This window comes from Euprymna scolopes, chromosome 24 (assembly GCF_053919585.1).
Source record: "Euprymna scolopes isolate OS-2025 chromosome 24, ASM5391958v1, whole genome shotgun sequence".
NCBI classification, from domain to species: domain Eukaryota; kingdom Metazoa; phylum Mollusca; class Cephalopoda; order Sepiida; family Sepiolidae; genus Euprymna; species Euprymna scolopes.
This window is the reverse complement of record NC_136505.1, coordinates 9,249,484-9,273,328: the sequence shown is the minus strand read 5'-3', so window position 1 is coordinate 9,273,328 and position 23,845 is coordinate 9,249,484. Positions and strand designations below refer to the sequence as shown.

General features: G+C 37.1%; 1 protein-coding gene and 1 non-coding gene across 2 annotated transcripts in view; both read left to right on the top strand.

Moving 5' to 3' along the window:
• Positions 1–12,432, top strand: part of LOC145246579 (UBX domain-containing protein 4-like) — a 107,010-nt gene extending 94,578 nt beyond the window's left edge. Inside the window, exon 12 of the mRNA XM_080108190.1 lies at positions 12,074–12,432. Within this exon, the coding sequence (XP_079964316.1) occupies positions 12,074–12,194 (121 nt within the window). The 3' untranslated portion in view covers positions 12,195–12,432. The remainder of the gene's footprint in view (positions 1–12,073) is intronic.
• Positions 9,431–9,562, top strand: LOC145247050 (U4 spliceosomal RNA). Its single transcript, XR_013863209.1, has one exon. It is a non-coding gene; the product is annotated as a U4 spliceosomal RNA (small nuclear RNA).
• Positions 12,433–23,845: the final 11,413 nt, after the last annotated feature.

Genomic DNA, 23,845 nt, shown 5'->3' with positions numbered 1-23,845 from the left:
AATTCCTTTAACTGCAGGGATGTGTTTGCCAACACATCTGGGAGGGTTGTATCGGAGTCCTGTGCCTCTGCTGTCCGGTCCTGGCTGAGCGGGCTGTCTTCCAAGGCGTTGATGTTGGACCTGGACAAGGCATCAGCAACAGTGTTGTTTTCGCCTTTGACATATTGAATGTCGGAGGTAAACTGGGAGATGTAGTCCAGGTGCCTGATCTCACGGGCAGAATATTTGTCCGAGTTGTTGGACAGAGAGGTTGTCAGAGGTTTATGGTCTGTTAAAACAGTAAAACTGCGGCCCTCGAGTAGGTGGCGAAAGTGCTTGATAGCGAGGTAGATTGCTAGCAGCTCTTTGGAGAAAGTGCTATATCTCGACTGAGCTGGTGAAAGTTTAGCGGAGAAGAAGGCTATAGGTTTGCGTTGGTCTTCACTCTCCTGTTCCACGACAGCTCCTACTCCAGTATCTGAGGCGTCTGTAGTGAGATAGATGTGCGTCCGGGTGTCCTCGTTCAGGTGTGCCAACTTTGTGAAGTTTGCTAAAGCGGCTTTTGCTGCGTGAAAGGCTTTTACTTGTTCCCCTTCCAGAGTGATGGATTTGTTTTTTCTCTGGAGGACGTTTGTCAGGGGTGTGAGGAGATCTGAGCATTTGGGGATGAAACGTCGGTAAAAGTTTACCATGCCCAAGAAACGTCGTAATTGTTTTATGGATGTTGGCATGGGAAAATCCCGTATCGCTTCTATTTTCGCCGGAAGTGGAGTGATCCCATGAGCATCGGTGTGGTGTCCTAGGAAGTTTATATGCTGTGCTCCGAATTCGCACTTGTCTGAGTTGATTCGGAGTCCATAGTGTTTCAGACGGCGAAACACTTCTTCCAGGTGTTTTGCATGGGTCTCCACATCTCTGCTGGCCACCAAGATGTCGTCTATGTAGGCGTAGACGTATGGCAGGCCACGCAGAACCTCGTCCATGAGTCTTTGAAAAGTCTGGGCTGCATTACGTAGTCCAAAGGGCATTTTTAAGAATTCAAACAGCCCGAAAGGGGTTGTAACGGCTGTCTTCTGTATGTCTTCTGGAGCAACTGGTACCTGGTAGTATGCCTTGGTCAGGTCGATCTTCGAAAAGATACGAGCCCCCTGTAGGCCTGATGCGAAATCGTGGATGTGTGGAACTGGATACCGGTCGGGCACTGTGGATGCGTTTAGTTTTCGGTAGTCCACGCAGACTCTGAACTCCCCATCAGGCTTGGGTACCAAATGTAGTGGCGATGCGTATGGACTGTCTGAGGGACGGATGGTGTTGTCCGCCAACATCTCTTCAAAAACCTTTTTGGCATATGCCAGCTTGTGTGGGGGGAGTCGTCGTGGCCGTGCGAATGCGGGTTGTCCAGTGGTCTTTATGTGGTGCTGGGTTTGATGTTCTCCTGTGTCGGTAGGCTTGATAGGTTGAGTGATGTCCTGGTACCGGCGCAGGATTTCCGCGTAGCGTGGGTCGTGTTGAGTTGTTACGCTAATCCCGGTTGTGTTGCAACTTGATGGGGTCCCTATAACCTTGAGCGATGTGGTGTTGTCGGATAGGGTCCTTGTCTTCATGTGGACGGTCAAGTTGTAGTGTGCCAGGAAATCAGCACCGAGCAAGGGGGTTTTGACATTTGCCACCGTGAATGACCACTTGAAGTCACGCCTAAGCTTAATATTCAGAGTTAGTTCTCGGTTCCCGTAGGTTTCTATAATGGAACCGTTTGCTGCCCGAAGTTGAAATGGGGCGGGTCTTAGGTTTGACTTGTTGGTGGGTGGTATGACGCTGATGGCTGCACCGGTGTCGACTAAAAATCTTAGGCCATTGTTCTGGTCCCACACATAAAAAAGACGACTATGCATGTGTGTACCAGCAGGGGTTGCCGCCACTGCCTGCTGGTTTATTCGTTTCCCTGTGTCCTTTGGCGTGTACAGGGAGGTTGACACTTGCGAGCTTGGTCACCGAAATGTTGATGGTACCAGCATTCGTTGGGGTTATAGCTCCGTCTCTGGCTCGAACTGCGGGTACGGCTTCTATAATGCGTGCGTGGGGCTGGGCTTCGACCGCGAGTGTGGGTGTCTGGGTTTCGTTGCCTCTGGAGTAAGGTGAGTTTCAGCTCTTGGAGTTCGGCTCTCATCTGGGCCATCTCCTCTTCGAAGCGTCGTGCAAGGCTTTGAGGGCTGTTATCGCCTTGGTGGTTTCTTTGGTGAGTCCTTTCCACTTGGTGGACTCTTTCGTGGGTGTCGTCCACTTGGTGGACTCTTTCATGGCCCCGGGAATAGACCTTGTCTGCTGAATCGGCCAACACTTCCAGGGGAGTTTCTATAGGAACCAGGGCCAACACCTGAGTGATGTTCGAGGGCAACCGATCCATCCATAGGCCTCGGAGAATAGGCTCGGCCATGGTGTTGTTTCCGAGGCGACTCTTCATAAGGCGCAAGAGCTGGGATGGGGTTCTGTCGCCGAGAGACACGTGAGAGAACAGGTCTCTGATAAGATCTTCGTCCGAGTGGCCTGTGCGCTTAAGGATGGCGTCTTTGAGGTGGGTGTACGGAAGGTGTTCGGGTGTATTCATCAGGATGTCCTCCACTTCTTCCACAACGGCTGCAGGTAGGGCCTGTACCACTGCGGCATATCTGGTGTCCTGGCGTGTGACTCTCCTGGATGCAAAAATCGCCTCCAGTTGAATAAACCAACTCCTGGTGTTCACGGGGTTATATGGCGGTAGTTGAATGAAGGGAGTTGATGCGTTAATTTCGTGTTCTTCGGTGCCTTCCGCCATCTTCTGTGTCAGTTGTTTGCCCGTATCGAAAGTCGCGTCGGGTCCGTCTGTATTTTTAGCCCTCTTCTCTGCCAGCTGTTTTTGCCTATGTTAAGTATCACGTCGGGGTCACCACTTGTTGCGGGGGCCGGCCGTCCGGAGACAATCGACCCAACAACTAACAAAATAAACACAGGCAAAAGGTGAACAGCATGCTAGGCAAAGAAGAATGACAAAACTCGGGAGGTTTAGTTAAAAACGACGATTTGCCTTTTATTTAAGCAAACGAAAGGGTGGCAAAAATGCGAATTTTCTCACTGGGCGACGTTGGTCCGGGATCCGTTGCTGGTGTACTCTGACAGGGGGATGCTTGTTGGTTCGCCGTAGGCTGGAACGCTGAGATGACGTCGGAGAAGTCGGCGTGATAACTGGTGCGGGTGATTGGTCGACCTGGGTCCGACTGGGATAGTACTGGTGCGTTAGCCTCGGGTTTAAGAGAGGAATGGACGGCGAATTGGCAACACTGAGGGTTCAGTGTTCATCAGGTACGGACAGGCGCTCAGATCGGACGGTCACTGAGTAAGGTGTCAGTGTATGAGAGGTACGGACGGCGAATTGGCAACACTGAGGGTTCAGTGTTCATCAGGTACGGACAGGCGCTCAGATCGGACGGTCACTGAGTAAGGTGTCAGTGTATGAGAGGTACGGACGGCGAATTGGCAACACTGAGGGTTCAGTGTTCATCCGGTACGGACAGGCGCTCAGATCGGACGGTCACTGAGTAAGGTGTCAGTGTATGAGAGGTACGGACGGCGAATTGGCAACACTGAGGGTTCAGTGTTCATCAGGTACGGACAGAGTCGTGGTGATGAGGTGGACTTCTACGGTGTGGAGACCGGAGCCACGGTAGTGGTGGTGGACTTCTACGGTGTGGAGACCGGAGCCACGGTAGTGGTGGTGGACTTCTACGGTGTGGAGACCGGAGCCACGGTAGTGGTGGTGGACTTCTACGGTGTGGAGACCGGAGCCACGGTAGTGGTGGTGGACTTCTACGGTGTGGAGACCGGAGCCACGGTAGTGGTGGTGGACTTCTACGGTGTGGAGACCGGAGCCACGGTAGTGGTGGTGGACTTCTACGGTGTGGAGACCGGAGCCACGGTAGTGGTGGTGGACTGGACTGCTACAGTGTAAGGACTGGAGTCACAGTAGTTGCGCGAGCGTCGAACGGTAGGGGAACCGTGAGCAAGTGCGGAGCTTTGCATGGGAACCAAGCTGGCGAACGGTGGAAATATCGCCAAAATGTTCAGGAGGCTGCCAGTCACCGGGGACGGGCAGGCAGCTGTTTCTATTTCTAAACAACAGTTAATATTAATTCTCGGATATGTTCTTAACAAACAGTCGATGCTGGAGGAGTTCGTTGTGTGTATTTCACGAAGTTTCTCCAGGAAATTAAAGTTAGTTGTTTTTGTTATGTTGTAGAAAAGATGTCTTTTTTAAATTTCTTTCCTACAACGGGGCGCTGGAGTCACGTGACGGCCGCCGACATTACTGCTACTGCTGATTTCGGCGGAGGCTGTTAAAGGCTGGTCGTTTGTTGTGCTGTCGTTGTTGTTGTTGTTGTTGTTAGCGGCCTAGCCGCGACAATCCTATGTATTTAGTTTATTATGCATCAACTTAAGATACATTGCAGTAATGGCTCGATAGTAATAAAAAATAAAAATTTAATTCTCTCTAGGCACGACCAAAAAATGAAAGAAAAACAAAGTTTTTTTTTTTGTTTTTTTTAAAACAAATTAAAAAATATTAAAATCAATTATTCTCGAGCAACTTTTTTTTCCAGAAAGATAGAAGCCTGAATTTTATCATATAAAAAGCAGAATAATATAAAACATTTTCTTCTATTTTTAATAGAATTTTAGATTTAAATTTTCCAAAAACACACCATTCACCTTCATTTTTCTATTGATGGATAAACATAATTAGATATTTTTTATTTTGCCTACATAACCCCGAAGTTAAGCAATGATGAGGCTGGCCAGTACCAGATGAGTGACCATTTTGGGAATGCTAGGAGTCGTATGTGTTGGAGACCTCTTGCATCTAGTATCATGCTTAGTCGTCCTGACCCTGTCTTGTTCTCAGGACCAAGTGTTTCTGAACGAGAGAATGTGGTAGATACAAGTCTCCACACTTTTAACTAACTTAATAAGCGCAAGTCACAGCATCATCAGATAATCGACAAACCAGTGAGGTTCCCATTTACTTGCCTCCCCAGGACACAAGATTGGTTTTTTAATATGGGGAAAATCAGGCTCCCCAAAATGAGGCACTCTGGATAAGAGGCAAATTCCCCCGGTTGTTATGTCAAGGGACCAGATTAACGGAGAGTGTCATCAGTGTTACGAGGTTGAATGTAATAACGTTTTTTCTAGTTCCTTGACATAAACAAAAACATTAAAACGTGTCAGAATCGGCAGCAAGGTGAAGACGAATTAAAAAAATTGATAATATTGTTTTATTTAGCATAGCAAGAAATAATGAATCTTATTTTTATTGTTGACATACTTTTTTTTATGTGTGTGCCGATTCAACACACAAGCAAAAAAATAATAAATGAATAAATCGTCTGATGTTTGTGAAAATGTTCTTGAAAGGAGTGTTCTGGCATAAATGCTATGTTTTTAACTTGTTGTATAGTCGATAGGACTTTATATATATATGTTTTTAAAGAGAGTCTGATAGGATTTGAATTAAAACATGTAATGAAAAGCAGGAGAGAGAAATCTCTGACTGAGCCAGAATGCCATTTTTTTTAGAAAAATGTTTTTCTTTTTTAACCCAAAAGAAAAAGATTAATTGGTCTTCCATGTGGAGAATTTAGATGTATGATGCACGCGAAGTTATGTTGATGGTTTTATGTCTGACCTTGGCGGAGTCAGCCGACGAGTTTCTTACTGCATCCTGAACTGACTTGGATTTGGCGCACAATATGTGCCAAATCCAAGCCGGCTCCAGCGAAAGCTGTCAGGAAAAGATTTTATAAAAGTTGTTTTCTTCTTTTTTCGCATAATTTGTGAAAAAGACTTTCATTAGAATTTGTTGTTCCTTAAAAGTGTGGCAGACTTGGATGTAATTTTGGAAAAGGGGGAGGTAACAACTCTTTGTAAATTCAGAACAACTGTTTTTAGGCCGTATGTGAAATAATATCACGTAACAGCAAATTGCTGAAAGAAATGAGTGCTGATTGGATAATAAATAAGCACCCTGTCACATGGTACAGCCATGTACTACGTCCGTGCGAAAAGGCAAGTTTTTAGTTTTTATGCCCTCAGAATTTGCGTGGGTGTATATAACAGATGTCTGCGTAGCTGAAACGTTTTCTCCAGCCACTTTAATGTTTCTGGCGTGTCACTATACAGCCTTGAAAGATTTCCTGTCATTAAACGAGGAAAGGATAGGTTAAGTGTAGCATCAGAACTGATACTACACTCTGATCTTAGCCCCCAAACCAGTGATGTTTGTGGTCTTCATTGATAACGGTGGATGACATACCCCCCTCCTTCTTCATTTGTGGTCCCTCCTACCCTTAAAATATTTTTTTAATCTAACCAAACAGGTAAATTTTTTTTTTTTGATAATTGAATTAAATGATAATTCCAAACGCCATTTATGGAGAAAATGTTATTTTCGCTTTATATTATTTTTCTTTCACACTAATTTCCATCAAACTTTATTTTTTTTCCTAGTAAATAAAAATGTAGATGTAAATAAATTAAAATTGTTTTCTTTTCTGATATTTTTGTTTTACATCAACCATAAATTTTTTCTTTCCAAAAATTAATTTTTTTTTTTTTTAATTTCATGATTTTCCCATTTGTAATCTGTGAACCATATACTTGTTCCATAAACCATATAAAACTTTTTTTTTTTTTCATAAACTATATAAACCTTTTTTTTTCCATACAATATAAAACTTTTTTTTCATAAACCATATAAAACTGTTTTTTTTTTTGTATTTTTAGCAAAATGTGCAGTTATTTATCGATTTTTTTTCTTTTTTGGTATTGATTCTTCCGAGCATTTCTTATATAATAGTATATTAGCAATATTGGCTCACAGAAGAAAATTATTAATTTATTTTTCAAAGATTTAAAAGTAGTGTTTTTTTGTAAAAATAATGAAAATATGTTTTGTTTTGTTTTTTTGCTAATCTGAAAAATAATTATTATTGACATATTCAACGAATTTCACACTTCAAAACACAAAAGATGAAAAATTAAACAAATTCAAAATTCGGATATTCAACCTTACAATTGGATACGTGCACAGTTGTTTTTCGTATTGATTGCATAATTACGTGATTTTTGGTAGATTTTAAAGAGAGACTCCGTAATAAAATACTCCCTCCTTCCGTTTTGGCTGTGCCTAGTTCTCTCCCACTGCAAGAATTTAGACACAGGGGTCAGAAAGTATGATTGAGAAATCAGCACCTCAGTGGAGGGGCACTCTGACCTGCAAAAAGTGCTTGAGCGGGTCCTGTCAGCATTCCCCAGTGAGGGTGCGTCAGGCGATTAGCAATAAGCTAATCCTCTCTCAAAGAGAGAAGGCAAAGCCTGGGATCGTGAACCTCCTAGAACTGCACAGTACTAAACTCCCACCACAAAATCAACAGGGACCAGGAATGGTCTAATCTTTGTTGATTTTGGGGCCCAGGATAAAAATCCCTAGCCGGCGCAAACACATCGTGGGAAGTCCTACTGTAGATTCCTGAATCAATCGTTTTTTTTTTGTTTTTTTTTAAATTAAAAAAAAAAAAAAATGAATAAATAAAAAATTATGTAAATAATTCTTTTTATGAATGGGGGAAAAAATGGTAAATTTTCAGATTAGATCCACCTCCACAATTTTCTTTTAAATGACAACTTTTAAAGGTTTTCGGCCATGCTGAATACGAAAATCGCCTTGAAAATTTGCAGAAATAATTAGTCATCGAGATATAAAAAGTTGTATTATGCATTGTATTCTTTGGCGGCCATCTTTGTTACGCGCGTAGATTTTTTTATGACGCGCGTAAAAACGATGGCCGCCAAAGAATACAATGCATAATGCAACTTTTTATATCTCGATAACTAATTATTTCTGCAAAATTTCAATGCGATTTCCGTATTCAGCAATAGTCGAAAACGTTTATAAGTCGTCATTTAAAAGAAAATTGTGGAGGTGGACCTAATCTAAAAAAAAATACCAAAAACATTTATGTAAGTAACTTTTTATGGTAATCGTGAAGAAAGAGAGAGCCTGTTTCCTCCGTTTGACTATAGGTGGCGTTAATGTCTGTCCACCCAGTTACGGAAGCACAAAATGTATATAATGGCACCGTTGAAATAAAAATAAATGTTTAATTTTAAACATTTTTTTTTGTTTGTTTGTTTTTTGCAAACATATTTAAGTTTGTTTTTGTTTTGTTTTTTTCAAACATATTTACGTTTGTTTTTTTGTTGTTGTTGTTTTTGCAAACATATTTAAGTTTTATTTTTCCAAACATTTACGTTTTGTTGCTAGTTTATTTTCAAACATTTACGTTTTTTTTTTTGTTTTTACGTTTTTTTTGTTGTTTTTTTTGCAGGCATAAACTAAATATTTTTGAAATATTTTTCTTTTAGAAAAGTTAGCTTATGCACTTATTGTACCGCGCTATTTTTTTTTTTTTTTTTTATAGTAGTTTCAAGTAATATTCAGGTTTTACAATATATATAAATACTCGCGGAAAAAGTAAAATAAGTCCAGAAAAATTAAGAAAAAAGAGGGGGGGTCAATAACAAAAAGGATAAAAGAAAAAACGTTGACTTTTTTTATTATAAGAACGTAAAAAATACTCGCGGAAAAACGGTTGTACCCATAAATATGTTTAAAAGAAAAATATAGCAAAAACATTTAATTTATGCTTGCAAAAAAAAAAAAAAATATTAAAATTAAAACAAAAATAACGTAAATGTTTGAAAATAAACCAGCAACAAAACGTAAATGTTTGGAAAAATAAAATTTAAATATGTTTGCGAAAACAAAACAAAATAAAACTTAAATATGTTTTCAAAAAAAAAACAAAAAAAAAACATGTTTAAAATTAAAACATTTATTTTTATTTCAACGGTGTCATTATATACATTTTGTGCTTCCGTAACTGGGTGGACAGACATTAACGCCACCTATAGGCAAATGGAGGAAACAGGCTCTCTCTTTCTTCATGATTACCCTTTTTATTTATAAATGTATATTATTGGGGAAAAAATTATCAAAAAGTATTCGCAGACTGATGTCGAAAAAGTATCGTGAAAACACACAACAAAGCACCTTACTGTAAATGTGCCACGCGTATATTCACGTGTTCATAACTCTTAAAGGTGAAGGACGTCAAGGGCAGACAACTGTATTTAATCGTGCACTTTTTATAAACAAAAGCTGTTTTAAACTATTTTACATGCATAAATGAATAAAATATCTTTATTAAATGATACATGATACTCTTCTAGTTGATAATATTAGCTTAAAATAGTTTTGTATAATACGCTGATTTAATTAATACATGAAAAGAAAAACTTGGGATCGCTAAGGTTGTAATGCGTCTGTGCTATGTATTTCGGTTGGTGACGCTCAATCGTTAGCTTTGCGCAGAGGCGATACAATAGCCAATGAGGATTATCCGAGGCGTTGTTATTGCTAGTTGAAAACTATTCCCAATACCCCGCGATGGCACCCAGTGCCAACCGCAATTTCTGGACACCTCTAAGGAGGTGTAAAATCGAAACTAAAAACAGACACTTTTTACATCCATGCCTTACCTCCTTCGTTGGGAGTACTTGGCTTTTTTTTTCTATCCTATTTCTTCCATGTGTAGTTACATTTTTTTTTTTGTCATTATATTTTTTTTGTCCCCTTTTGTATGTTTTTTTAATCTCCATATGTTGTTTTAAATCTTTTTTATCATTTTATATTGTTTGTTTTTTTATCTTATCGTTTTTATTTTATATTGTTTTTTCATTTTATATTTCTATTTTAGGCATTCCGACATATTTTTCAAGATATTTCATTATTGCATTGCCTCCCCTGTTTTCTAGACGATAATAGATGATTCGGCGTCCCCGACAAAACATCTTCCAACAAATGAATACATAATATATAATCTAATATATAAAAATCGATTATCCTGACGCTCCGCACTTCTTTGTTTACCTTGGAAGTGACGTCACACAAATCTTATAATACGGATGGCTACAATTGTAAAAATAATTTGTTTTATTTTTCTTTCCTTTTTTATCCCGTTTGTTTTTGTTTTTTACAAGTAAAAAATAATTTGTTTTACTGGTATAGTTTTTTAACAGGTGCTTATGCAGTTTAATTAACCGTTTTAACAAAAGTAACGTACCAACATTAACCAAGCAGAAGAACTGTTTATTATTTTACACCGCTTCCCACAAAATGTAAACAGGTAATTTTAAAGAATTTTCCGATGGTAGAAAGGAAGCCCCCCCCCCCCCCCCAAATCGTGGCCACAAAGTGGGTAATCATTTTACGTTAAATCATTATAGAAAAGTGATCCCCCACTTTTTAAAACTAACATTTCTTCATATCTTGGAAACTACTCGTTTGCCGTAATTTTAAACGTTATTTTCGTTTTCAGCGACCCCGAAAACCTTTAAGAGTGGTAATTTTAAAGGAATTTTCGAGGGTGGAGTAATTCTTCATTCTTTTTTTTTAATTGAATTGTTAGGTGAAAGTACAGAATAGTTACAATACACCCTCCCTTCCCCATGTTGAATAATAGGTTTCTAAATAATAGCGTTAAAAAATAGCTCGGGTCGTAAAGTGCAGGAGTACCTATAAAAGGTAACGCCGGATCGGAAAAAGAGCTCAAAATGAAAATAAAATAAATAAATTCTCCGCTCAAAATAAGAAAAAAAAAGTTAAACGAGAGAAAAAAGGAGCTCAAAATGAAAGAAAAATAAAACAAATTATTTTTACGATTGTAGCCATCCGTATTATAAGATTCAAGTTGAATGGGGGGGTGGTGGACAGGCAAATATCATATTTAAGCGTATTCTATGCCCTCCCCCACCATGGTGTGTGTGTATCTCTCTCTCATATATATATATATATATATATATAGGGTGTCCAAAAACTCACTGAAGGGTTGAAAATCCTTGTCATTTGATCATTAACGATGATTATTTTTTTCTCTATTTCAAATATTTTACAGATAATATTGAACAACGTACGCAAGTTGTAAAATTATTTCACCAAAATCAGGGGTCAATTTGGTGACATTATCTCTCTCTATGGCAATGTCAAATGGCCACCACGTGCTCCAGACTTGACTAGCCTCAATTTTTTTTTGTGGGAATATCTTAAATAGTCTATGTTAACGAACCCCAAACCCTGCAAGAACTGAAGGAAAACACCAGGCACGAAATAAGGGAGTTAAAGTGCAATCCAAAGATTCTGCAATCTGTCATAAATAATGTTTTGGAAAGAGCACAAATATGTGAAGCTGAAAATGGGCAACATTTAAAAGACATTTTTCATTAAAAAAAAAATTATTTGAATTTTGCATTTTTTTTTTTTTTAATTTCCCAATGTCTTATTCAGATTGTGTTAAAATTATTTAAGTTCAAAACCATTCAGTGACTTTTTGGACACCCTGTGTACATATTATAATATATAATATTTTTTATTATTATTTATTATTAACATTTTATATGAAATTAATTGGAACAATGTGAACAATTCTTATTTTTATTTAAAAATATGGAATATTTATTTCTTGTAATTGTTACCTTTTTTTATGTCAAACATTCTTTTACAGAAAACTATCATTCTTATGCCAAACTATCTATTATAATTATAATAATACAAACACTACTACTACTACTACTACTACTACTAATAATAATAATAATAATAAGCATAATAATTTGTTTAAGAGTGTCATGAATTTCTTCAGTTAAAATATTTGTTGGAAGATGTTTTTGTTGGGGACGCCAAATCATCTATCATCGTCTAGAAAACGGGAATACAACGATGAAATGTTTACAGAAATATGCCGAAATGTTCATGATTTTATTGTTTTTTTTTTATTTGGTCATTTTTTCATTTTTTTTCGATTTTATGTCGTTTTTTATTTTATATTTTTTCATTTTATCTTTTTTTTATTTTATTTTATATCGTTTTTTATATTGTTTTTTTTTTTTTGTTTTTCACTATCCGATAGTATTTCCATTTTATTTCATTTTATTATTTTTTTTCCAGTGCTTACAAACGCCGTTCCCCAATCAGTCGTCAAGAGGGAAACATCCACAAATTCACTAACAACCAGGACGATGATGATGATCAATCCACTTGGAATGGAAATTCGACTCAGCAAATGTGATCTTTCCTTCCCTCTGTTACACGTTTTAATTTAATCTCATTATACCCCCTCCCCCCTTTTTGTTTGGGTAATTTTTTTTTCTGCGGCCTCTATTTCGCTCTTTCTCTTTTTACAACCACAAAACAAATACTGAAATAAAATATACAAAACATTTCTGGTTGGAAATAAAAAACTTTTAGAAATTCTGTTAACCTTAATAAAAATGAATATCAATAAAAATGATTTAAACATTGAAAAATATATATATATATATCCATCCATATGATTTGGATTCTTTGGATGACTGTTCTTGTCTGGAGTGTTATTTTCGCAACGTTTCAGTCAGTGTAACCCCCCAACCTCTTTTGGTTATATCTTGTCAAACTCGGGAATCTGCATAGAATTTTGAACAGAACCGTTTATTTAATCCACAGAGGTACCTAAAGAAGGTTGGAGGTTACATCGACTGAAACATGAAAATAACCCTTAAGATAAGACCAGGAGTTTGAAAAATACAAATAATCAATTAATCAATCACCATGTAAATAAAAACAAATAGAAATGTAATATATATACATATATATATATATATATATATATATATATATATATATATATATATATATATATATATATATATATATATATAGGCATCATTATGTCTGCATATTTTCTGTTTGATCGTTTCGAGTTGCCTAATGAGTGTTTGCATTTCAGGATGGAACTGGCTGATGAACTTGGTATATTGTTTGCAGACTGTAGTTCTTTGAGTTTGCTCTGGAACTATCATTGAAGGTTGGATATCAAGTGAAAGTGTTTGAATATTTTAGTAGGAAATTTTGGGTCGAAACAGTTAGGATTGGATGTATTAACAGACAATTCATATTGTTTTTTTTTTTATGCATTTTTTTAAAAAGTTTTTTATTGCTATCTTAAGAATCATGTTTTTTACAATTCTGTTTTATACAAAAAAGCAGCTTTTTTTTATAATTGGCTTTATTTATCAAGGAGAGTGCTCAGTATAAGTGCTAAAGTTCACATAAAAATTTTCAGACATGAACAGAACATGGTAACTCATAGATTTTCAGTTTCATGTGGGAAACTACAAAATATGGTTGGATTCATGTTATTTAACGGCGCTCTCTCTCATCTCTACTATTATATAAAAGGAACTTTGAGTGTGTGTGAATTCGTTCCTTATGGACTCCAAAATAGCTGGACAGATATTTTTTAAATTTTATATGAAGGTACTTGATGTGTCTGGGAGTGTTCTTATGTAGGTTTTTTTTATCGAAATGCGTCTGATAAGTATGGGCGATTTCACCAATTTCGATGACAATAAAAGTATGGGAGGGTGGAACATTTGTTGATCCTCATTCAATCTCGTCGGACAACGTCTGATCTCCCTACTAATATATCTATATATATATATATATATATATATATATATATACACCTTATTAATATCTTTTTAGCCCAAATTTATTAAAATTCCTGTTATGTTCATATACCAATAAAATTAAAGTCAAAATTGATGCAATTAATTAAGCTTCATAATTGTCAGTTTTAATAATCAAGCATGCATATAATATTTTTGCAAAAGTCAATACAACAAAATATAAAATCAGAACATCATATGGTGTATTTCCTTATGCGTTACAATTGTTTTGTACCCATTTGGACAAATTCAAATATATCATTAAAAAATATTCCAAAATAGCTACTCTATAGATACATTTGTTAGATGTATGAATATATCTATAATCTCTATTTTAAGGGATTTAGCAGTTAATACAAAGATTTTAGAATGGTACAATAAATAAAAAAATAGATCATCGAATTAAGATATAGAAACTAAACTAATTATAACCTAAATAAGGGATATAGAAATATATTTAAATTTAATAATCGCTGTTGGTAATAAACTAACACCTGAATAATTTCAATAACACAAGAGGAAATAAAAAAAATTGAATGTGATATATAGATCAAAATAAAAAATTGAAGCGAACTAAAGGAGAAATTGAACCTAAATTGATATAAAGAGGATAAGGTTAGAACTATAAGTTTTAAGTTAGGCAAACGCGATTAATAAATACTAAATTTAAAGTAATAGTAAATTTAATTTCGATAAATGATAAATAGAAAAAAATTGTGAAAAGAGTTATCTCCCTTATAACGAAAGATATTAGGAAGAATAATGATAGTAAGGATTAAAAATAAAAATATAATACTTAGATAATGATAAGACTTTATAAGTTAAATGTAAAACTTAAATTATTAACATAAACAGTAAGGGATGAAAATAAATTAATATTCTTTTAATAAACCTTAAAAAATAACGTATGAAGAAAAATCATTAACAGTAGATTGTAACATGTAAATAAAATTTATATGAAACTATGGCGGGTTGAGAAAAGAATTGTTAAACATTTAAATAGAAACTAGAATTCGAAGGTATAGATTAGTATTTGGGAAATAAGTCAATTAAATAAATCAATTAGAAAAATTAGTTGGAAAAATTTTAAATAAACTAATGTTCAAAAGATTAATTGAATATAAATATCGAAAATTAAAAAATCGAAAATCAAATATGGAAATTGGGATAGAGATGAGTCCAACTGCTCAATCCCTTAAAATAGAGATTATGAATGTATGTATAACAAATGTATTTCACCGTCTGAAGAGTAACTATTTTCGGAATATTTTTAAATGATATAATATTTGAATTTGTCCAAATGGTTACGAAACAGTTGTAACAAATAAGGAAATACACCATATGAAGTTCTCATTTTATATTTGGTTGTCTTGATTTTGCATATATATATATATATATATATATATATATATAATTCAATAATAATTAAAAAAAAAATTAAAAAATTTTTTTTTTAATACCTACAGACACCAGTGTTTCATCCTTTCGGGAATCATTAGTGCAGGGTGACACGATTACTACCAGTTGGGAGATTCGTACCCGACCACGGAGCCATCTCTGACTCCATTAGCAAGGAACAAACCTTAAATTTTAACATTTATTTGTTTTTAAATGTCAAGACGTCTGTCCATAGTGATCTAATGATTATAACATCATGATCTGCACATTTTATGCTGTTATGCATTCCTTATTAGGAAGAGATGAGTGACATATTTTATATTCATTGTTGCGTTTCGTCTTAGATTGTTCATATTAGTGTGATATAAACAGGGTATAATACAGACGGTGACATGTAATAGACATTGAGAGGTCGATTTAGATAGATATATAGATTGGTAGAGATATTGACATACTGTTTGACAGTTCTGTGAATGAAAGTGTTTCTATAACATTGACACATATATTTCTTAACACCTATTTTTGAGATGAGGATTTCCAGTCTTTTATCATAATGAAGGAACATTCATTATTTATAATAGCTGAGGGGGAGACACATTCTTAAGATGATAGACACATTCTTAGATGAGTTTATACACAGTCTTATTAATACAGATGAGTGGAACACAAGTCTTATAATACAAATTCACAATACTTTTCTGTTGAATAACATAACACGAAGACGCAAATACATCAAGGAATTCAAAGTCTCTACATGATTTCCTTCTTCTCACCTTCGCTTCCAAGGTTCGATGTCAGCTCTGTCTGTCCGACCCTGTCCCGGCCTGACTTCTCTCTCTCTCACTGACTCTGACTCACTGACTTACTGACCTAAAGCTCTCTATATTGAGAACTCATGACCAAACATGTGCATATCGATCCCATGGCCTGACATGCCTCACGTGTTCAAGCATGCATTGCTCCTCACATGTTTACAACGATTTCTCTAACCTAATTTTCCTAACCCACTTTACAAATATGTTTAATATTTTCTATTGTTCGGATCTAGATTCCTTATTTTTGTCATGCCGTGTTAAGCATGTATGTGTAATAATAAGACAGGAACACGTGTGTTTGGTTGTAAGAAAGGAACTGAATAATGGCGTCCACTTTATTGATCGATTGCTATGCGCATGCGTGAGTGCATACAAAAGTTGGATCAGGAAACCGAGATGAAAGGGTCCATATAAAAATAGCTGAAACGAAAGGCGATATCATTACATCTCCCTTTCTCTGAAAACAAAGATGACTTATGCATGTAAAACAAAACAAAGAAAATGGAGAGACTGGTTCAGGGTAGACTGCCTGAACAGCTGCAGCGAAGCAGGGGATTATTCTGCCCCATGAGATGCTTGCTGGGAGGTTATGAGTGTTTGCTCATCACAAGTTCATTTTTGATGGTGGTCGTACCACTCCACCACTACGGGTACATTTTTGAGTGTCATTTGATATGTTTGGGGATGCACACACAAGTGGATCCACAGACGTCGCACATTTTTGTGGAGCTGTGTTGGGGAGGTCTTGCGACATTTGTGGGGTAGGCGTCACTGGAATACCTCTTATGTGTTGTTGGTGTCTTCGCAGCACATGCCCATTGACATTCTCCAGGAGATAGGAGCGGTGACCATCTACCTGGGATACTACAGTCGCTGTGTCCCAGCTTCCAGACACAGGATTCTGTACCCTTACCCATTGACCATGGTATAGGGGTGGTAGATCCTCCTTAAGTGCATGTCGGTCAAAATACCTCTTTTGGTTCTGCTGGCGTTGTTGGAATGCGCTGTATATCTGATCCTGATCATGGTTGTCGTTTCTGATTTTGGTGATCAGTGGAGATTGGCTTTGTCTACCCATGAGTAGTTGTGCAGGGCTTGGTATGACACTTAAAATTGGGGTGCAGCGCCAGTGCAGCAGTGCAATCTCAGAAGTTGTTCCCGACTGTTTGGCTTTCTTGAGAATATTCTTGATAGTCCTTATTTGACGTTCTATGAAGCCATTCCCTTGTGGTCTCATGATGGAAGCCCCATTCTTTGGCGAATTCGTGGTAGAGATGACTTGAAAAGTGTGGTCCGTTATCGCTGACTATCTTTGATGGTATGCCAAACTCTGAGAAGATTTGGCATGTGATGTTCACTATGACACTGCTTGGTGAATGATCAGGTAGGCGTTTGACTATAGAATACTTTGAGTAATAGTCAGCTATGATCAACCATTGACTTCTGTGGAGATCAAACAGGTCTATGCCAACTACGTTCCATAGTTTTGTTGGGATGTCATGTTGCATAAGTGGCTCTTGCATTTGGGAGGGCTGATGCTGTTACAGATACTGCATGACTTTGTGAACTGTTCAATGTCTTTGTTTATGTTTACCCAATGAACAGTGTCCTTGGCAAGGAGTTTTGTTTTCTTTTGTCCTAAATGAGCAGCATGTAGTTGTTCTAATATGTCTTTTTGTAGTGTCTGGGGGATGACGATTTGTTGTCCTTTGAGGATAAGACCATCAATTGAGAGTTGATCTCTTAGGCCCCAGAACACTCTAATGTCAGTGGGCAGGTGCTTGATTGTCTCTGGCCATCCTGTGATGATGGTCTCTCTCAGCTGGTTAAGCAGAGGATCCGCTGTCGTACACTGTCTTAGCTGTTCGATGTAATTAGTGGAAAAACGAACTGTATCAACCCGGACATCAAGTTCGATAGGGTCTGCATTACAAGGTGGTGGTAGGCGCGATAATCCATCAGCCAAGAGGTTGTCAGATCCCTTGTTATATGTGAGCCTGAAGTTGTATCCTTGGAGTTTTATTAGCATTCTTTGCAGACGTGCCGGGGCTGAGGTGAGCGGTTTGTTGATGATCATAGTGAGGGGTTTGTGGTCAGTGACGACTTGGAAATGGTGGCCATAGAGGTATGTGTGGAACCTCTGTGTACCAAATACGATGGCCAGTAGCTCATGTTCGATACATGCGTATCTCTGTTCTGTCTGTGTGAGTCTCTTGCTTGCATAGGTGACAGGCGATATATTGCCATCCTCATCTGGTTGTAGCAGAGCTGCACTGATTCCATGTAAACGCGCATCACAGTGCATGTATATCGGTTTTTTAGGGTCAAAATAGTGGAGCAGGGACGTTTCAGATACTTCACTTTTTATCTTTTTGAAAGCTTCCTGATGGTGTGGTTCCCACTGGAAAACAGAGTCCCTGCATAATAGGCCACGCAACACTGCTGTCTTGGAACTGAAGTCCTTGACAAAACGAGACAGGTATGTCATCATACCCAAGAATTGTTGTAGTTCCGTCTTGTTATGTGGTTCAGGTATTTTCTGTAGGTCACGTACCTTCGCCGGGTCTGGTTTTAGTCCGGTGTGTGTGTACAGGTTTCCAAAAAAAGATATTTCACAGCATTTGATCTTGCACTTCTACGAGTTAAAGGTAAGGCCTTCTTCGGTAGCGACCTCCATGAAACGTCTTAGGTTTTTGTCATGTTCCTGCTCTGTCGAGCCATATATGGTGATATCGTCAGCTATACCACAAGCACCAGTGCATTTCTCGAGTATTCTGTCCATCTCGAGTTGGTAGATGTCCTGACTGACACACAAACCGAATGGCAGTCATTCAAAACAATATCTTCCAAATGGTGTTTGGAAAGTTGTTAGTGGCTGACTTTCAGGGTCGAGCTTTATAGACCAGTACCCAGACTTAGCGTCCAACTTTGAGAAGAATTTTGCTCCTGCAAATCGGTGGTTGAACTCCTCGATTGTTGGAATTTGGTGATATGGCCGTATGAGAGCTTTGTTTAGTGCTCGTGGGTCTAAGCAAACCCTAATTGTGTTGTCACGTTTGGTGACATAAGTGAGAGAGCTTACCCAATTTGTAGGTTCGTTGATGCGGCAAATGACTCCTTGCGATTCCATCTTGTCGAGTTCCGATTTGATTTTTTCGCGCATGGCTATAGGTGTCTTTCTCGGTGGGTCTATGTGGCATGGTACATTGGGGTTGAGAACAAGCTTGTGGGTGTTCTGAAATTCACGGTCAAATCTCTTAGGGTATATGTGCATTAGGTCAGCTACACTATTGATGGGTTGGTGTTGGGCTGAGATGGCACAGTTCATTGTCACTACCCTAAGAGCCACAGATGTTGGCATGCCCAATATGGCTGCTCCTGGTACATCAACCACATAGAATTGGGTATCCAGCCATGGGGAGTTTTTATACTTGCACCTAAAAGTTGTGGTGCCATAACAGTTTATCCTAGTATTGTTGTAGGCTGTTAACATACATTGTGTTGAGGTGAGTGATCCGGGCATTGGGTTTCCAGCTTTGTCTATACTGCTAGAGTACATATTGCGGAATATGTGGATAGGCAATGTATTTGCTTGTGCCCCTGTATCTACTTTCAGCTTGAAGGTATGAGTGCCTGGGTGGTCCTTTATCTTGATGCTTAGATCAACAAATGCCTCATTTCGCGGATCTTCCATGTTTGCTGACTTTCCGCTGTTAATTGTGATGGAGCTAAAGGTGAGGTTCTCCATTGCCGTGCCTATGTCAGTCGTGCTTGGTCATCGTGTTTGGTGACGCTGTTTATTTTCTTGCCAAACTCCCGTTGTTGGTTATGACTGTTATGCCAGGTCCTTCCTTGTTGTCTCTTGGTTTTGTGCTTCCCTGAGATGCAAACTGTAGCCCAGTGACCTGTTTTGCCACGTGTGTGGCATATATCATTTTTGGCAGGGCAGTGTTCTTTGCCAAAACGGTGACTGCGTCCACAATTTTTGCAGGTTTGGCCGCGTTTTCGGTCAATCCCTTGCCACTGGTGTGTACCATGGCTTATTGCGGCTATCTGTGGGGATTCCTGTAACTGGTGGAGCTGGTTGACATAAACTGCTGAAGCCTCGTGTGAACGGGCTAATCTAACGGCTTCCTCGATTCTGTAACCCTTCGGTTTGTTTGACAGTTCCTTTTGCAGTTTGGGTATAGGTGTGTTGGCAATTAGTAACTCGACGAGGCGTTCGTTTAATTCGTCGGCACTGAAATCACATTTCTTTTCCAACAGTCGACATCTGTTGATGAAGATGTCTGTTGTTTCATTTGGTTTCTGCTGGTATTTTCCGAGTTCCAGTCTACAAACGCGGTGATTTGTTGCCGGTTCTAACTGCTCCAAAAATGCAGCAAATATTATTTGTGGATCCTTGCGATCGTCATCCGACATTGACCAACTATTATACCGGCGTAAACCTTCTTCGCCGGTCGCGAGAAGTATTAGAGGGACTTTATCCTCGTGTTTTGTCGCTTTGACGGTGAAGTAAAGTTCCATTCGTTGTCGGAATAGTTTGAATGATTTGGCAATACATGTCGAGCCCCAATCAAAACTAGGGACTTGTAATTAAATTGTGGCCATGATGATAAGAAAGTGTGATGAAAAAAATGTACAGACAATTTGTGTTGCGTGGGAGGTTAGAAATTAGAAAAAAAAAAAAAAATTCGTTCAGTGTGCGAGAAATTAAAAATAATTTTTTTTTTTTTTTTTTTTTACTTACTGTCTGTGACGTTATAAGATTGTGTGTTGTTTGATAATACCGCTTGCCACCATGTCATGCCGTGTTAAGCATGTATGTGTAATAAGACAGGAACATGTGTGTTTGGTTGTAAGAAAGGAACTGAATAATGGCGCCCGCTTTATTGATCGATTGCTATGTGCATGCGTGAGTGCATACAAAAGTTGGATCAGGAAACCGAGATGAAAGGGTCCATATAAAAATAGCTGAAATGAAAGGCGATATCATTACAATTTTAATTTCATTTCATTAACAGTAACAAAATTGCATTATCACATTCCTTTTTCAATCAACAGATATCTAACTATTTTATGTGAACTAAATAATGGTTAATTCTACATTCCATTTTCAATAACATTCTGTATTTATTTTAACTTATGATCGGAATTCTCAATTCCAATCCTTGCTTCGCAGGTTCGAATCCTCGGCTATCCTATCTCATATTTACTCACTTACAAGAAGAGGCGACTTGTTCTTGTAACAATACTTTGAAACGTGAAAAATTCTGTGTTGCTTGATTGACATATTACATCCATAAAATTTTTTGTACATGAAATAATACCTAGTCGGACCCATAGAAATTTCACAATTGTAGCCTTCATCTCACAATATCATTGTGAAAAGTTTGTTCAAATGGCAACATATTCAAGTTTTCTGATTAATGTGAATTCAGAATATACGTGGTTATATCTCGATACTCTTGAAAAAGTCTGTGACATATTTTGATTTTACTGATGCCAAGCATGAACACAGACCCGGCCGACAATATTATTGTGCCACCTTTAGATCGAACAGATACTACACTTTAATCCGAGCTTGAAGGCAAGGAAAGTGTATTTTAGTTTGAGTTTCACTTTCGACATAGTAGCGCATGCATCAGATGAAATTTTCTTAATTACTTTTTTGAGTTGCATCTTCGACTATTGGATGATTCCATCTTTAGGAAAAGGTATGGCAGGTGATAACAGAAATGAAATTGCCTTGACATCTTGTTATGTAGACGAGTTTTGACTTTATCGGATTACTGAAAGTGTATTATACAGACTAAGTAAGAGAAGAACAGGCTGAATATTATATAGCTGATACATATATAAGTAAAGACCAACTTATTTAGTATGCTAAATAGACCAATAAAAACATCTTAAACATACGTGGATTAAAGGCAAAGTTAATCGAGTCTATCAGCTACCCATAAATACTGCAGTTATTAAACCAACTTTATAGTTAAGGTTTTGGGTAAACCAGGGCTTTTATCTAACGACACAGAAAGATACAAAATTATGACATATTTGTTAATGAGGATACAATTTTATTTTTGTGTACAATCTTCACACAACTTTTGCTGATGTTGGATTTTTTAAACTTGTATACTCAATAATAAATATGCCCAAATTTTTTGTGTGTATATATATTTATTTTTAATACCTACAGACACTAGTGTTTTATCCTTTCGGGAATCATCAGTGCAGGGAGATTCGAACCCAGCCACGAAGCCATCTCTGACTCCATTAGCAAGGAACAAACCACACAGCCAACATTAACCATGAGAAAAATACGGTTGAAATTTAGTGTTGAGATGATGAATCAGGAATCGAAAAAAAATCAGAACTTTTGGAGTATCAGAATTGGAAATTTTTTTATCTATTTTCCAATGCCAAAAACGATTCTTTTAATTGTTTTTTTGTTTTTTATTAACCTTTGTTGAAAATTTAATTTTTCATGACTGGTACTCCTAATAAAATAATACATAGTTATATAATTTGAACTACCAGTAAACTATAGATTCCTAATATTCACAAGTGCATTTTTACGTTACTGCAAATGTATATACATATTACACAAGTATTTGCAATGGACCTCTTGCCCTCCCCTCTGAGAAAAAGCAACTTTATGGCAAAATATTTTATGATTTTAAAAGAATCGGAATTAGTATATTGTAATGAATCAAGAAAAAATATTGTGATTGTCCACACACTAATATATATATATATATATATATATATATATATATATATATATATATATATATACTAGCTGGACGCCTGGCATTGTCTGGTCATACAATATGCTTAAATATGATAATTCATGCAGATTGCATATGTATTATTATAGAATCAATCATCTATTGAATATTATATATTACGAGGAATAATTTGCCTGGTAGACTTTTTCACAAAAAAAAAAAAATAAATAAATAATGATAATGTCATTCATCAAATTCCATCTGTGTTTGTTTACAAGATCATGTCAGCTGAAATTTGGGGGTGATGATCTTAAAAATAGTCTTTCTTCCCTTATAGATTAACAAGAATTTTTAGAGGGGATTATTTTACGTTACACCGGCCAAGGTTACACTGTTGTAATGTAAAATATTCTCCTCTAAAAATTCTCTTTATCTATAAGAGAAGAAAGACTAGTTTTAAGATCGGACTTTTTTCGATTTTCGATACGTATCAGATGAATTTCTGTACAAAACATATTTAAGAACACTGCCAGACATATAAATTAGTTTTGTTTGAAATTTGCAAAAGATAAGCTCAGCCGTTTTGGAACCTATGAGGAAGGAACTCATACACACACACAAAGTGACTTTTCTATATATAGTTTTTAGAAAGAAACATTAACCTGAGTGCTCAATTACTAGAATAAGCATCCAACATATTTGTTAAAAATAGCTACAAACTGAATATCATAATCACACCCCTGGTTTTGTTCTAAATGAGAATATTTCTGTGTTCGTCAGTGTTTGGTCAGTGGTTAAGAGTTTTTTTTCTCTATCGAAGGATCACTACTTATCAAGTGTGAAAGCTACTTGAGCACAATTATTAATGAGATAGCATGAAAGCTAGTTGAAAGGTGAAAAATCTTGTGAGACAATGTAATGAATTTGATTATCGTGAATTTTTGAGTTAAAAATTATTTGTGTTTTTTGGATTCTTCCAACTACTGTTCTCGTCTTCAGTGTTTTTTTTGCACAACATTTCAGTCGATGTAACTTCTGACTTCAGATGTGCTTTGTCAAACTCTGGAGTCTGAAGGAAATTTCGAACGTAACCTTTTATTTAATCCATTGGAGTAGCATACTCTCATTCTGTCAGCCATGACTGGGTTGATTGCAGATCTTTGGCGTAATGGATACAGTACTTTGTAAAATTCAGTTGTAAAATTTACACTCTTTTGGAGGTTGAAGGTTCAATCTTTGGTGCGGGTGACACCCAAAGTACAATTGCAAATTACTTAGGACTTGTACCTA